This window comes from Drosophila simulans, chromosome 3L (genome assembly GCF_016746395.2).
Source record: "Drosophila simulans strain w501 chromosome 3L, Prin_Dsim_3.1, whole genome shotgun sequence".
NCBI classification, from domain to species: Eukaryota; Metazoa; Arthropoda; class Insecta; order Diptera; family Drosophilidae; genus Drosophila; species Drosophila simulans.
In genome coordinates this window covers 16,559,258-16,574,955 of record NC_052522.2, presented here as the reverse complement: position 1 = coordinate 16,574,955, position 15,698 = coordinate 16,559,258, and the positions used below count along the sequence as shown (strand labels likewise).

The 15,698-nt window shown below is 43.5% G+C and overlaps 4 protein-coding genes across 7 annotated transcripts; 1 reads left to right on the top strand and 3 right to left on the bottom strand.

Moving 5' to 3' along the window:
- Window positions 1-31: 31 nt before the first annotated feature.
- On the bottom strand, window positions 32-7,070 carry LOC6738391 (putative mediator of RNA polymerase II transcription subunit 26). Of its 2 annotated transcripts, XM_016171606.3 has the most exons (6): window positions 6,911-7,070; window positions 6,531-6,852; window positions 3,099-5,243; window positions 2,842-3,041; window positions 2,646-2,783; window positions 32-2,584 (listed from the first exon to the last, which is right to left on the bottom strand). In XM_016171606.3, the coding sequence occupies exons 1-6, from the start codon at window positions 6,917-6,919 to the stop codon at window positions 170-172; spliced, it is 5,229 nt and encodes a 1,742-aa protein (XP_016032222.1). In that variant the 5' UTR covers window positions 6,920-7,070; the 3' UTR covers window positions 32-169. The 2 variants fall into 2 exon arrangements, with proteins under 2 accessions (XP_016032222.1, XP_016032221.1); XM_016171605.3 differs by lacking the exons at window positions 6,531-6,852; window positions 6,911-7,070 and adding an exon at window positions 5,447-5,588.
- On the bottom strand, window positions 5,440-6,229 carry LOC6738392. Its single transcript, XM_002085165.4, has one exon. The coding sequence runs from the start codon at window positions 6,124-6,126 to the stop codon at window positions 5,440-5,442; it is 687 nt and encodes a 228-aa protein (XP_002085201.1). The 5' UTR covers window positions 6,127-6,229.
- A 196-nt stretch (window positions 7,071-7,266) lies between the features above and the next one.
- Window positions 7,267-7,791, top strand: LOC6738390 (transmembrane protein 258). Of its 3 annotated transcripts, none has more exons than XM_016169372.3 (2): window positions 7,267-7,416; window positions 7,496-7,791. In XM_016169372.3, the coding sequence occupies exon 2, from the start codon at window positions 7,497-7,499 to the stop codon at window positions 7,731-7,733; it is 237 nt and encodes a 78-aa protein (XP_016032220.1). In that variant the 5' UTR covers window positions 7,267-7,416; window position 7,496; the 3' UTR covers window positions 7,734-7,791. The 3 variants fall into 3 exon arrangements, with proteins under 3 accessions (XP_016032220.1, XP_039149337.1, XP_016032219.1); XM_039293403.2 differs by having other exon boundaries at window positions 7,273-7,416; window positions 7,471-7,791; XM_016169371.3 differs by having other exon boundaries at window positions 7,280-7,438.
- Window positions 7,772-9,921, bottom strand: LOC6738389 (tumor susceptibility gene 101 protein). The gene is made up of 7 exons (XM_002085162.4): window positions 9,702-9,921; window positions 9,502-9,586; window positions 9,346-9,411; window positions 9,000-9,275; window positions 8,647-8,867; window positions 8,244-8,590; window positions 7,772-8,152 (listed from the first exon to the last, which is right to left on the bottom strand). Exons 1-7 carry the CDS (start codon window positions 9,744-9,746, stop codon window positions 7,966-7,968), a joined length of 1,227 nt encoding a protein of 408 aa, XP_002085198.1. The 5' UTR covers window positions 9,747-9,921; the 3' UTR covers window positions 7,772-7,965.
- Between the last annotated feature and the right edge of the window lie 5,777 nt (window positions 9,922-15,698).

Sequence of the window (15,698 nt, the reverse complement as noted above, 5' to 3'; positions counted from 1 at the left end):
CCATTCAACTAATAATATCATAAATTCGAGCTTTTTTCAAAATAGTCAGTTATGTATTTATTCGGTTTTTGGGTAATATCTTTCAGATACCCATTGTGAAATCTGTTGGCATTTGTTAAACAAAATGAAGGTGACCCACCAGGAAATAAGTCCCATGACCCGCTAATCCTCAGTTGCACATTAGTGAATGCAGTCGAATGACCGCACGGTAATCGTTGTGCGACAGCAGACCACGCTGCGATCGCTGGAGCACTCGTTTCAGCCGCTCTACGGTCTCCGTGTTGGAGGTCATCCTGAAAAGATCATCGAGGTACTTTATCGATTCGCGTGACCAGAACATGGACGGTTTGTTGGCGTCCATGTTGATGCTGCCAGGTTGATTGTGATCCATTTCATTCAACAGACGGTCACACTCCGGATTAATAGTCTGCCACAGCTGAAGATCGGATCGCGATCGTTGCTGGTGATTATTGTAGGGCATCTGGTCGATCTGTGGACGTCGTAGATTCTGCTGATATTGGTTGTTGTATTGCTGTTGATTCTGCTGCTGCTGCTGCTGTTGTTGCATACGTTGCTGTTGCACACGTTGCTGCTGGTGTTGCTGTTGTAGACGTTGCTGCTGGTGCTTCTGCTGCTGCTGCAAGCGTTGCTGCTGGTTTTCATGTTGCTGCTGCAGACGTTGCTGTTGCTGCTGCCGTTGTTGATTTTGTGTTTGCTGCTGCTGTTGATTTTGTGTTTGCTGCTGCTGTTGATTTAGTTGCTGTTGCTGCTCCAGGGCTTGACGTTGCTTCTTCTTTGACATTTTAGGAGGTGGTGGTGGGGCCATGTCCTGCCAAACTGGTGGAAGAGGTGTTGGCGATGGTGGCCGCTTACTAGGCGATTGCGGCTGACTCTGCTGTTTCTTTTGTTGCAGTCCCAGCAGCACAGGATCTATGTGCAACGAGGGCAAGCGATTCTTTTGATCCAAACGTCCATAGCTGTTGAGCAGAGAGTCGTAATTCGGGTGCGGATATGATGTGAAGATCATTCGCCAATGGTCCTCGATCTCATTGCGCAACTGTGTCGTGGCGTTCTCATCCGGCGAGAAGTCATCGATGAGGCGACGCAATAAGACCAGCAATTGATCGAGATGTGTTTTGCCATTCAGGAGTCCCGCCTGGCCTACGAGGATCATGTTAAGCTGGCGGCGCTTTTTTTCTGCCATCTTAAAACCGTTTTTGGTGTTCATCCCCTCTAGCTCCTTGATGCGCATATAGTGGCTCTTGGCGTTTCCTAGATTGGTGTTCAGACTGTTGATTCCATCCCGCAGAAAGCGGATAAGCACATCAATACGTTTGGGGGGTTTCTGACTTTGGAACTCGATGCTCTTGCGCTTGACTTCCTGACTGCGTCGAAGCAATTTCACTTGAAACTCTTCCTGGTGCTTTTTAAGGCCATATATCACCAGGACATAACCGTAGTCCTTAAAGTCCATGCGTACGCTAACATGACACTGTTTGGCGGTTTCCGCCAGAAAAGTTCGGCCCTCTTGACTGAACAGGTACTCGGATTGTTCGCGCGCCATGATGATTTTGCCCTCGCTTGGAACATCTGGCAGCTCTTCACTGGAGTCCGGATCGGGCGTTTCGTCAGTGCTTCTGGAGTTAACACACATGGAAATGCCTTGGACGTTAGAGGATAGTTCAAAATCGTCTTTACTTAGAGAAATGACATCGGGTAGAGAGCCCATGGGACGGACGAGCGGAAGTGGGCTGTTGGGTTGACCATCGGTTGTTGTCGAGCTGGGCAGTTCAAAGTGCTCGGAGAAACTGTAATTCGAATCCGAGTCCAACTCATGGGGCGCCAATGGTGTTCTACTTAGTCCAGGTTCCTTTGGTGGATTGTCAAAATTGGTGGTAATCTCTTCACGCTGCACAGAGGACGATGGTGCTTCTTGATCGGCATCCTTTATGGGTAGCTCTTCATCGGGTTGGCTTTGAGTAGGTTGTCCCTTCACAAGCAGCTCGTCTTGAGATTGCTCCACTTCCGGTGCGATATCTTGCACATGTTCAGATTTTTCCTCTTCACGATTCAGCTTTCCAATTGGCTTCTCCGCGGTTCGGTTCTCAGCGATTGTCTCGACAACTGGCTTTTGTTTTGTGAGCGGTTTCTTAGCCGTTCCAGTGGATACCTCCCCTCGATCTGCCTTCACCTGAGCACTGGGCTCATATTCATGGGTATACATTTTTACTGGAATCTCCGCTAATGCAGTAGTTGACTTTCTTTTCACTGACTGGACTTTTGCCAAATTTGCATTGACAAGGAACCTCGAATAATAGCAATTTTTCGGCATACTCGGACTGTTCCACTTAAAGTGGAAGGGGGTTTCAATCGCAAAAAAGGATTTTGAATCTCCAAGAAAACCTATCGGGCCACCGCGATTCTTGTAGATCTTTTGGTGTGACATAATCTGGCTCGTATAGTTCGTGTTACGAAAGTCACCAATCCGCTGTCGGCAGTTCTCGAAAGAATGGCGACCGGCGCAGTAGCTGCACTGTACGTTCCTATACTGTACCCGGCTATCCAGCTCAGTGTTTGACCGAGTCTGTTGGCAAAGAAAAATGAGGATTACATTGATTTCTGCACTGCAGATTAATATATATTACCGTAGAGTGGTAGCGACGCCACTTATCCGGACAGTGATCCATGCCGTGTCCTCTCATTTTGCACAGCTGGCAGACCATGCGGCTGTGAAAGGAGCACTTGTTGCACTGCTGCACGTAAATTTCCTGCTTTGATCCGCACTAGAAAATGGAAAGGACTTGTTTAGTATGTTCCAGTTGTAATAGTTGAATTACCTACCCCAAAACAAATGGCATTGGGACAGCGGGGCTCGGTATGACCCACGGTTCCGCAAATGAAACAAAGAAGTGGCTTGCGGGGACGCGGGCACTTTGATCGAACGTGTCCCATCTCAAAGCAGTTGGTGCACTTGGCATGGGAGCGGGGTCGTGCTACCGGATATCTATCCGCGGTGTTGATCCTCCACTCGTGGCGATTACCTGTAATTACAGTAGGTTAATAGCTGAATTCGCTTATTACTAATAAGTTAACAGCACCTGACATCATTCTTTGGACCTTGTGAACAGAGAAGTTTTCCCCATTCCAACTGTCATTGTAGAAGCTGCGCATCTCTTCGTTCCAGCCAATGAGGTCTCCGCTTTTTGGCAGACTTTCGTCTGTTAGCTCTTGCAAATTGTGATCCACTTGTATGGGCTGCTCTTCGTTTGCCACGTCTGTATCGTTCTTATCTGGATTCGTCTCCTCAATCTCGTTGGAAGCATCCATATCCTCGTCGGATCGCACGGTGGTGTCTACATCTTTGTCTCGCGAGTCTTCTTCATCGGATATATATCCACTCGCATTCACTTGTTCCTCGTCTTCCTCCCTTTTTTTGGCTTTGGCTTCAAGACGCTCGAAGACTGCAGCTAATCGATCAGTCATAGCATCGCGAAACTCTGCCTCTGCTTCGGAATCGGCATTGGATCCGATAGAAATGGTATCCATAGCATCGTCATCGCCACCGTCTTTTTGTACATGCTCTTTTCCTTGTCCTTGCTGTTGATTAAGAAGTCGCTCGGCTATATCTCTGGCACTTGGCAACTCATACTCAGACGCAGATTCTGAGCTAGCATGCTGGTCTTCAGAAACTTTCGGTTTATGGATACGTGTAGCCGCCTTCTTCGAATTGTCATCAGAGTTATGTCTGGTACTGATTCTACGGATCTTGCGCTTACAACGCTCCACTGCCATACCACGAGCTATGCCAGGAACTCCAGTAGAATGGACGCCATCATCGCTATCTGAATCATCCAACCCATCATCGTTGTTTGGGTCAGATTGGCTGTGATTGTTTGTTGAACAGGAGCGTTTGCGCAGACGCTTCGTCTTTTGGACACTAGGCTCCACAACCTCCTTGACGGAAGAGCTCGATGATGAGTCTACGTTGCGTATGATCGTTGGCGTGGTCTTGTTTTTGGCCTTTGAGTAAATGCCACTTTCCGTGAGGTCAGACTCACTTTCGTAGACGTCTAAAGCTCTGAATTGCTGATCGTCGACGCGATAGTTTTTCTTGATTTCTTCCAGTCGCGAAGGGGGAATAAATTCATATTCCGACGAGGTATCAGCCGCATGATCGTGTTCTTGATCCGCAGATGCATTATCCACAACTTCCTTATCTTTTGGTTCTTCGCCAATAGCTTCTCTTATAGCCGTCTCAGTTAGCACCAGCAGATCTTCATCATTGGCGTCCTCACGTTCTGTCAACAAGCGAGTGGTATCCTTCTGAACTATGAAGTCATCACTGGAGATGACGGAACAGCTCGGTGAATGCATGGATGGTGTGGTACTGCTAGCAACAACACTCGTTCCCTCTGGTTCAGTAATACAAGACAATCCCATTTTCACGTCTGTGGCGTCCATAGCATTCTCTTCGTGAAAAAATTGAGATGAAGTGCAGGTCTGCTCGCCGTCGCTCGTGTCCAAGTCGATGATAGGAGCTGGCGGAATTGGTACAAGAACCACATCATCGTCATCGGAAGATTCGCTGGTTTCTGCCAGGTTGACAAACTCCACAGGCGTAGATTGCTGCTTTCGCTGTTTTTTATTTAACCGAGCCTGCTTGGATTTCTGTTTCTTATCTGCCAGACGCTGAATCTGCTCCAACTTGCGGTTGGCTTTGCCAAACGGTCCAGGACCTGGTTGCTGCTGCTGTTTGTTATGTTGCAGCGACTGCTGTTGCTTTTTCTGCTGCTGTTTGTTTTGCTGCTGCTGTTGCTTGTTTTGTTGTGGCTTATTCTGCTTCTTGGGCGGGCAGTTCGGTGGGATGGCGACTAGAAGTCTCTGGTCAAAACGCTCCGCCTCGTAGGCTTCGTGATTCACTTTGGTGGGTGCGGTTGACTGCGGTTTTGGTTTTTGTACTACTGGCGTCGACTTCTTTTGCTGATTTTGTTGCTGCTTTGGCTTTTGACTCTGCTGCTGTTTCTGTTGTGAATTTGTTTGCTCCTGAGTCTTTGCCTGCTGATTTTGCAGTTGTTTTCCATGAATATTTTGCTGTTGTTTGGCCTGTGGGTTTTGCTGCTGTTTCGGTGGCTGGCTAGCTGTTTTCGGTTGATTTTGCGTTCCTTTCTTGGGCGACAGCAATAGACTCTTGTCTTTCGGCAAATCGTCATCCATCGGTTGTGATGAGGAACACTCTTCAGCAGCTAAGAGACAAGAACCATAAATTAAAATGTGTTCCTTATATTTAACTGTATAGGCGATATGAATAAATATAAATAGTATATTCCCAGAAATTCTTAAGAATAAACCAAATCTTTTGATACAACCTAGCCTTCCCATCTTATCAGCCAAAAACCTGAGACCAATTTAAAAGTCAGTTTCTAAACTATAGCACCAATTTTAATACCAGATTGGGTTAAGCATATGACTGAGACGGGAATTAGACATGTCTTCCCCCTCGACGTCGTTCAGCCTGTAGCCTTGGAGTGTCAGATCCGACAACTGCGATTCGCTAATGTGGAAGAGGACAAACGCCTCTGCCAGCAGATCGGATCGATTGGGCCACAGTAGGATTCGCACCGCTGTGCGAAACTCGTCGATTGCCTCCTTGATCAGCTGCTGCGCCTCGGACAGATTGGCGAGTGGCGTCATCATCCTTTCGCCCAACTCGGACTGCTTAGCCTGCACTTTGAGAGCCTGCTCTAGTTGCCTGACCAGCCGCATGAAAACGAACCTGCGGTAACGATCTTCAAAATACTGTCGCGGCATATCAAACCGACTCATTTTCCGCTGAACCAAGGCGGAGAAGATAAAGCCATCCACACAGGAGCCCAGCACACTAACGCTGGCCATCAATACGACTGCAGATAGCATGTACTCCACTAGCCGTTGGTCCAGTTCGTCGCACCAAAAAAACAGATCCCGGCCATGCTGCACCAGTTGGTAATGGAGCAGGCAAACAATGCAGACAAGGTCGAGAGTGGCCAGGGCCAAGGTGCAATGGTTGAAATGGCCCATCCGCCTTTCGAGCACCTGCAGACCGCACCTGCCCAGGCCCAGAAAGCGACTAAGGAAGCAGGTCATCATTGGAAGGTTATGGAGAATTTTGAAAGCACGCCAACGAAATAGTTTTGGAAAGGATGTAAGCAGCCTAATGCCCAAAAGCTGGGCTGATCCCTACTGTTGGAATTAGGAAATGGGGTTCTTAAAAACTATGAAATGGTGCGGTACTGAAAGACTACAAATGAACTAGCTAAAAATACCTCTGATTATTAATAAGGTTTAATTTTTTTAGTTTTGAGTTTTAAACAGTTTTAGCTACAAATCAACCGATTAAATATGATTTTATATATATTTCCTAACACTGATTTAAATTAACTGATAACATGTATGATATTCACCTTTTTTGGATAAATTTTTGGGAATATTTCTGTGCCAGCTTACGGTCTTTGTTGCTTCATATATACCATTTGCCACTGGTTGCCACTCACCTGGCATTGTTTTGTTTGTGGTGGCCTGCTGTTCCTCCGCCTGCACCACCTGCCCCTGCCCCACAGCTGCCGACCCATCGGTCCAGTAGCGTGGTTTCTGCTTGTTGTTGTTGATCACTCGCGTTCCGCTGACGAAACGCTGTCCGGGAATGGGATGCTTCTGCTGGGGAGGCGGTGGCATGCTCCTGGCATCCTGGTCGCTGGTTGATTCCTTCGCAGGCTGATCCATGGCAGTGTGCTCGTCGAATCCATCGCTGTAGTGGATCGCGGCATATAGAATTGATTCTAGCTCGTTCAGCCGTTCGCTGTCCATCTCCTCAAGCTGCGGATTAGAATACATTAGATCAGTTGGAATAACGGGTATTTGGGCCAACACTCACATCACTCATATTGCGCGTCTTTGTTTTCCTTTGCCTTTGATTTATTTTTCCTGCGCATTGATAAAAAGTAATATAATGAAAGAGAGCACGTTGATGGCAGTGGTGGGGAAACTGGAGAGAGAATGTCAATCGAGGCAGTGATGGCACTCTGGCTATCGGAACATTTTGCTATCGAATAGCCAACTAGATGGTAGATATTAATAAAATCTGACAACAATACTTTTACTAGCTGGCACATTTCTAAAAAAAAAAAAAACAAAAATAATATACATCAAGAAACCCAAATTCGAACTTGGTTTAAGTTTTAATATTAACACTAAATAAAAATTGAAAGTGAACATTTTTCTACTCCGTGTTTTTAAATTACAATTTACAAGCAACAACGATACTTCTTGTTGCGATACTTCAAAACTGTCAGTCGATTGCGGGTGTCTCCGATAACGATAACAAGAGGAGCAACCCTAGCTGCCGGGCCACGTACAATTTGCGTCAAAAAATAACAAGAAGTAATTAAAGCTAAAATTCAATGTAAGAGTGCCTCAAATGTGTTGAACTAATAGTTTAACCGGATCGTCTTATTTCTAGTATGGACGTAATGCAGCGCTACGTTTCCCCCGTGAATCCGGCCGTATTCCCCCACCTCGCCACTGTGCTCTTGGTCATCGGAACCTTCTTCACCGCCTGGTTCTTCATCTTCGTGGTGTCTCGAAAGAGCTCCAAGGAAAGCACCTTAATAAAGGAACTGTTGATTAGCCTGTGCGCCTCCATTTTCCTGGGATTCGGCATCGTTTTCCTGCTTTTAACCGTCGGTATTTACGTATGAGATAAGACACCATTCCGCATAGAAATAAACTGAAGATCTGATCGTGGGCGTTAACATACATGAGGCCTTTGTTTTATTTAGGATTATTGTAATTGTAATTTCAATTTTTAAGATTCAAATTGCGCTTAAAACATTATCGAATATTTTTTATGGTAACATATAAATCGTCTGCACGTGCTCGCACTACCCCGTCGAATAAGAAATAACGGCAACTGTTGAAATCAAGTCTCTTCTAGCCGGCTAGACCGGCCTTTTGTCTGCACTTCTGCATGGTGGCCCGTAGGATGAACTGTTTGCGGGATAGCTGTCGCACGTGCTTGAGGAAGGTCTCCAGATCGATGACACCTCCGCGGAGACCCTCGCCCAGGTAATAAATGGCATCCTCGGTGGCCGCTTCATCGGCATAGGCATTGAGTAACCTGCGGGCGGATTAAGCATTAATTATTTAGCATGAAATTCTGTAACAGCCGCTGGCTAATCTTGGAATGCATTGGCAGATATTCAACTTACTGTCGGTATAGTGGCGCTGTGGTGGTCACCGCTTCGTCGGGGTTAATGGCCTCGGCGCTCTCCAGAGCTTCAAGGTTCTTTTCCAGCTCCTGCTCCTTGTCCTTTAATATACTAATGTTCTTTTGCATATCGATATGTTCGCGCTCGAGGCGCGATATAATGGCATCGATCTTGGCACTACCCTCGAGCAATTCCTGCTTGGTGCGATTGAGAGTTTCGATCTCGGCCTGATACTGATTAACCTTCTCCTGAACTCGGCGGCGCAGCTTGTCGTCGATAGCGCTTATGATTGATGCTTTGATGTGCTCCTCGGTAATAGTTCCCGTGGAACTGGGATTTGAGGGATTCTGAAAAGAATAAATTTCAGATTTTAAGAAGTCGACTTTTATAAACTACAACTTACATATCCCGCTGCTGGTGGGTACCCACCGGCTGTTGGTTGTGGGAAATTCATGTAGGGCGGATAGCCGGATCCACCAGCTGGACCAGCGGGTGTCGGGGGATACGGTCCGACGTTGGATCCGGTGGGATACGGTGGAAAGTTGCTGCCACCAGCTCCGCCAGCTGTGGGATAAGGCAGAAACGAGTTGCTGCCACCAGGTGCACCAGGCTGAGGCATATAAGCTGGAGAAATGTATCATGTAACTTTGTATATTAAACAATGTAAAGTTCGTAGAAAGTTTCAAACAAATCGTAAAGTAATCAAGAAATTCTGGGATGTTAGTGAAATTGAGAACTTTGAAACTTCTCACTTACAGTTCGTTGGATATGGGGCTGCAATTTGTTCCTTGGGCTTTGAGTACACCGGCGGATGATCTCCGAAGGTGACGATCATCACCTGGATGAGGGAGAGAAGGTCGGAGGAGTGCGGCTGCCAGTCGTGCAGGTAGGGCAGGTAGACCTTGCCATTATGATCCACATACATCGATACCTTTATCTGCATGGTGGGAGTGGGTTTGACAAAACACATGGGTGCATTCTGGGGATGAGTGTCCATCAACCAAATACAAATAGGAATGTAGTAAGTGTTATCTGGTAGGAAGGAAAATATACATTTCTTTATCTCACGCTATCAAGGGGCTTTTATAATATAATTAATTACTTTTGTAGACCACGGGAATAGTGCCCTGTATGGTGAACAATTTCTTGGAAGTGCCATCGTTGAACACTAAAAGCAGAGAATAATGTATAAATAATAGATGCACTTACATAAATAATACCTTTGCCAGGTGGGATGCTTTAATCAGCTGTTGCTTACCGAAACTCTGCAGGTCGTAGCTCAAGCTGCGGTACGATGTGACCACGTCCACAACGTCCTTCTTGGTGGCAGCCACATACTTATACTGAAATTAAATCCATTATATCGTTAATTGCGTTGCGTGCAGAAGAAAGGAAAAATTCAGATGAACAAAATTTCGAAGAATGGGCGTATTATGATGACTCATAGGCGGGTCTTACCTGCGAAAGGTACTTTGTTATTTGCGTTTCCTCAACCGCGGGCATTGTGCTTAGCAAACCAGATCGGCTTCAATTGAAATCCTTTTGAAATTTTGATAGAATTTTAACTTTTTTCTTTGTGCTCGAAGGGTATTAGTTGAATGAAAACAACAAATTTGTCGTGCAGTGTGCCCAACGCTTTTCTGCCTGGTATTTCAAGCAACGTCTTTGATAAACGCATTTCTACTTGGCAGAAAAAGGGTCACATTGGTCGGCACTATATTGTGGAAGATTAGCTTTTACCAGTTTTCCAAATAGTTTCACCTATTACATATAACAAACTTCATAAGTTTTTTTATTCACGTTGTTTCTCATTCAAGCTCTCGATTCAAACTACTCCATCTCGATTTGTTTTGAAAACTATACAATTAATTCTATCGATATGAGTGTTGCCCAGTATTTCATATTTATACACCGTTTACACTTAGTATTTTATATTTATACACAGTTTACATACAAGAGAATTTGAAAAACATGTTTCGATTAAAGGTTAAGCCTACCACTGATATACCAAAATGATTTTGGTATTGATTTTTTTTAAAGACCAGCGTTGCCAGACTACGTTTTTTAACGGTAAGAAAGAATTCAAACGTAATTCAGACATTGAATAAAAATACGTATTTAAAACGTATTAATTTTATCAGAATTTCGTAGTTAGCCAACTCTGATGACCTGTTCAAATAAATACCTATTTTAACTATTTGGATTTAAACTTAAACATTTACATAGAATAATATTATAATTCTAATATGTCATTTCACAAAAACCAACATAAGTAAAAATGTTCTCTTGATTTTCCAAAGAAAAGAAAAACTTAATGATTTCAAAAACTTGGAATTTAAATCTCCATATTCAGAGCTTCATTCCAGTTGCCCCAGTTGATTTGAATTAATCAAATCTCGAATAGATAGAACCCCTCGGGCAATCTCTGCGACAATTAAGCCAAAAGCATGGCAATTACGAACCGCCTTATCTCTGCAAAACAAATCCAGGTGCCGACCCATTGCTCCACTCGTTAAGCCTAATTGTGGCCAGAAACTGAGTCGCGAGTCGTTAAACTTTTTCGAGGCACTTTGTCGCGAATTTCAATTCTGTTGCGGATTCGGCTTGACAGTAATTACTTCCAATGTCTCAAGTTCGCGCACATAAAATTTCGATTCCAAGGAAGGTCAGCTCTAATGCCTTTTGTTACTGTTTGCCTTGCCGATTGATTTCTGCCCGAAGCGCAATCAATGAACAAGTACAGTAGCCAAATGATGCCCTATCATTACGGGTAGATCGGCAATGGCATTGCATATTTTACACAATTCTGTTTGCCAACTATGCTGACTTTTGTAAATTAAATAAAACTCGCCTTCGAAATCCTACCATATCTTTTATCAATCTATAAAGCGATATCCATTTGAAGTGCCAGAGGAATGGAAAATATATGTTTTAAAAATAGACTGGGTATAGCTGCTTCGGTCGGTTGGACATTTTCGTGGAATGGCAAGTGCTTTTGGGCAATTGGCTTCTTGTGCGTTTCGCCTTCGGCCAAATACAAATTGTTGGCCATGCGTACTTGAACTCGCCTGAAGAGCTCGCCTGAAGTTCAAATCAGTAGTGAGTTCACATAAATCACTTTGGGCACACTCTGGCTGGCTGCCTTACTGACTGCCGATTACTCATACGCCTCGTGGTCGCTTTTAATTAGCCAACGCGATTCTTATCACTGCTGGCCACTGCTACTGCTGAAAAACCAACCTGACGCCGCTTCAGCTTGGTCGATGCACTGAGAAAACTATAAAAAATGGTTCTAGTTTGGAAAGATATATATGGCACACCATTTACATGTCTTTGAACTTAAGTGCAAACATGATCCTTGTTTTGATGAATACAACAGAAAAACAATTTAGTTTTTTTAGTACAATTTTTTGAATCATTCAAAACACAGTAATTATCGTTCATTTTGAAAAGAGATACATTTTTGTTTGAATTTTTTAAGGAATTTAGTTGCTTCCTTGGTTACTTTGAATTCTTTAAGAAAAAACATTGAAAATCCGCTGAATTCAATGCGAAGCACCCTTTTTAACTTTAGAAAAACCGAAATATTTTGCTGTGTGGCTGTGTAATTGCCTGCTTTGGTAAACTTGATTTTCTCAACCGCATTGACCTCCGGCCAGCTGTGTGCTTCTTCTTCGGCCACCGCGATAATGATAATCATCGTAATAATCGCGTTCCGCGGTCTTTGTGTGCGCCATCTATTCTCTCTTTTGGCTGTGAAATCTTCTAGCCCATGTCCCAAGGCCATTCAAATTACAACAAAGCTCTGAGCAGCGGCAATTGAGTTCATTATCATAATAACCCATTGACCAACTAACTGTTGTAAGTTGTTTCTTTAGTGCCGTGGCCAATGCTTCTGCCCGGGCAGTCAATCCACCCGTTCGAACCCACTCAGAATCGAAAGTAGAATGATATATTCGCGGGGGGGACCACCCACGTACTCGAAAGCGAGTGATTGAATCTCGTTCAGAAGTCATCAATTTTGTCAACTGAATCTCGCAGCTCGATTAATCACATCACGCCTGCCAATGACTTTTAATGCGCCGCCATGTGAGCAATAAATTTAATTAAAACAATTTCAACACTTTGAGGCCGAGTACTTGACCCAAACAGACGAAGTTCTAGCCAGATGGATCCGTTTCGGCGGCATTACGGACTTGGGCCACAAGCGGAAGTGGGCAGGCGAATGCCGGCTAATTGGTTGCCATTATGTCTTTACATTTTATAAATGGCAAATCTTCACTACGAATCGAGACTTATTTTCGGCGTACTTAATGCTCGCAGTTCTAAAAATAATGTCTAATGAGCAGCGCGGCGCAAACAATAGTGGACTAAAAATAAATGCCAATGAAAATACTAATCAAATTAATCTGTCAGTGAATTCCAAGCGACCGCAAAAGAGTTTCGACGGCGAAAATGTAAAATTCCCCGTCGAATTCCTGGTAAAATCATCCATTAAACTCATTATCCGTGTGCTCCATTCATCCGCTCCAGTGACCTCTTCGAAAAAGGCGGAAACCCGAGGTGCCGATCGAATTCCCCTGTAATGCTATTTAATGCTATTTAATGCTATTCAATGCTGTTTATTATGCCATATTAAACTACAAACCATTTCGAACAAAACACCAGCGAAGGAATCAATAATACACCTGATGCTGCCATGACATGCTATATATATCCGCAGCTAGCCATATGTGTTTTTTGGTACCAGCCCCCACCGACAATATCATTAACAACAAAGAACAAATTTCTGCCAGCATCACTTTGCAGCGATTAATGAACAATGGAAAAAACAAAACCAATCCAAGAACAAATAAATACGCAGAAATACACAAAGCATGAAATAATATTCAATAAGATGTTTGAACTTTGGGCATGAGTGTAGATTTGCGGCTAGATGTGATGAAAGACACTTAACTGCGGATAAGGGATTTATGAAATTAAGACCATTAAAAGTTAAATTTAGTTTGTATTTGCTTTGGGGTTTAGGAACAATGCGATTACTTACCCAAAGTGTGGTTATAATTTACATTATTTTGAGCTAAAGTAATGTGAAAATATTCTACAAAAACTTCTCTACTTCTCTACATTCTACATATAAACTGATTGCAACAAGCTGTGTGGCATAACGCTAATAGTATTTTTAGCCATGACAAGCTATATATTTAAAATAATTAGCTTCTCAGCTAGGATACATAAGGGTTTTAATAATCTCCCCAGGGCATTCTAAATAGCTTAATAACATGTATGAATCTTCTTTCTTAACTGGCATTTCCAACTATTCTTCGAAACATTTGGAAGCATAAATATGCCTTTTAGCCCCTCGGTTTTTGGGCGTAACTGTTGGTCATTTCCGGGTCAAGCCCCGTGCTCACCTGGGGCTCCACCTCCCCTTGCCGAGCGTTTTACTTACGTGAACTCTGCCACTCGACGACAGAAACCATTAATTAGTAAATTGCTTTGTTTTTGTGACAAAATACCCGAATTTGTTCGTGTGCTCGAATGATTGATAGTTGTTTGATTTGTGCGAACTTTGAGTTTAGCCATCATTTGTTGGCCTGTCAGCAATCGATGAATTAAACAGGGACTGGGATTTGGGCGCCGCGTTTGCTCCTCCAGGCGAAAAACGCCATGGACTTGGCTCCGTTAGCTCCGGTTCCGCATTGCTGGTGAACAAAAAGTTATCAATCAATTGGCTGATTTCAAAAAGCGCTTCACATCGTTTTCCAGGTCGGGTTAACTGACTTTGTAGAAGAGCACTTCATAACTTCATAAACGCAATGACAACGCTGACAGTTTAGAATGTGAAATGAGCCGCGGAAAACCTTCGGTCAGTTTTGTTTTCGTTTTCTAGAACCCCCGAAAACCCATTTCAAGTGAACAATAATTTTCAAGCATAATGGCGACGACAGCGACAGACACAATTACCCAGATTTTTAAATAGTGCCTCAATGTCAGCATTACAGGAAGTTTTGCTGTAGAGAACTGAATATTTAATTGTCTTATCGTGCCTCAGAAATATATATTCGGCTTATCAATGACTTTCGGTATGAAATGAACTTACCAGCTGTCTATGTTTATGGCTACCGTTTCTGCTTCCATTTTGGCAGCAGTTCGCTGTTAGATTTCGCATAAAAGTTCAATTAATTATATTATTTGTATTTCCTTTTGTTATTGCTCCGCTATCGTTAAAACAAAATTTATGAATGATCATTGGCTGACTTGGGGTTTCCAGTTTTTGACTCCGATTTCAAATGCTGGGCACGTAATCACATAGGCCAAAGTATTCACACTCGAATTGGTTTATATAATTCTATGACCATTTTGCAGCGTAATCTTTGCAGTTAATTTGTTTTACTCGTTTTCCTAATAATTAATGGAGTGGCGAATTATCAATAATCTATGATCAGCTCCTTTCAAGTGGCAAATTAGAACAGAAGTTGATTGATGCTGATTGAATAAGTTTCGGATTTGAATGCGGTCTGTGACTCACCCAACAAAACTTAGTCACTCTGGAAGTTAAATTCTTTAGAAAAAAATATGACTTGGCTGAAGATCTTGAGTTATTTTTACTAAAGCCGAAAATTTAGTCAAGAATCCCATAATCATCACTGAAATGCAATGTAAATCTGTTATTTCGCATTGCAATTTTCTTGGCTGATTGCTTAATGGCGACCAATAATTATGTTTGCTCTACAAAAGATGTGCATCTTGTGTGTAATAAGGATTTTAAATAATTGTTACTTCAAATTGCGATATTTCACCAGCTTTTTTTATTTAGATAAATGTTTAAGTTTTAAAGTCATACCTAAGCCTACCTCAATTTATTTTACGAGCTTAACGCCTGTTAAAATACAAATCTCATTTGTCAAAAAGTTTATTTTTGTCGCACCGAGCATTTTCGCGTTAAGCAAATCATAATAAATGTTTGAAAATGCACCTTAAATAATTCACCAGTCAATCATATGATTATACCCCCTGTGGTCACGATCCGCAGTAGCACTTCACTAGTAACATCCGACTGCCGCAGTTACTCATCAGCTAACGAGCGCTTCCGGTAATGCGAAAAGCACCTGACGAAAATCAAAAGACTTAGGCAACGAACTTTTCGACCTTTCTCATGCCGCGGCACAAAAATTTCCAGCAACCCAACTCGTCGGCATACAAATGCTGCGGCACTGTCTAAATGAACTTTAATTGTCGCCGCGGCCACGCCCACTTGCCCTCGGTCCGCCCATTTGGTGGCGAGTGGAAGCCATCGGCATCGATGAGTTTTGGCACGTAAAATTGATTTTAGTCCCGGGCAGAACTTATTTTCGTGCATTACGTGACCTGGCAGCTGCCCCAGAGATAATGAGCCGCCCAAAAGATCGCAGCCACGTCACCGCGAATGGAATGCAAGGCAAAGAGCATTCG

Bases quoted from the DNA above. Each gene is read 5' to 3' on its own strand.
- LOC6738392 (XM_002085165.4), bottom strand. From the start codon at position 6,126: ATGATGACCTGCTTCCTTAGTCGCTTTCTGGGCCTGGGCAGGTGCGGT.
- LOC6738390 (XM_016169372.3), top strand. From the start codon at position 7,497: ATGGACGTAATGCAGCGCTACGTTTCCCCCGTGAATCCGGCCGTATTC.
- LOC6738391 (XM_016171606.3), bottom strand. The intron at 2,784-2,841 runs GTAGGTAATTCA...TCCATTTTCTAG, and splicing joins CCAATGCCATTTGTTTTGGG to TGCGGATCAAAGCAGGAAAT. The intron at 2,585-2,645 runs GTAATATATATT...CTTTGCCAACAG, and splicing joins GGCGTCGCTACCACTCTACG to ACTCGGTCAAACACTGAGCT.
- LOC6738389 (XM_002085162.4), bottom strand. From the start codon at position 9,746: ATGCCCGCGGTTGAGGAAACGCAAATAACAAAGTACCTTTCGCAG. The intron at 9,276-9,345 runs GTAATTAATTAT...CCTTCCTACCAG, and splicing joins TATTCCCGTGGTCTACAAAA to ATAACACTTACTACATTCCT. The intron at 8,868-8,999 runs GTAAGTGAGAAG...ACATTTCTCCAG, and splicing joins AGCCCCATATCCAACGAACT to CTTATATGCCTCAGCCTGGT.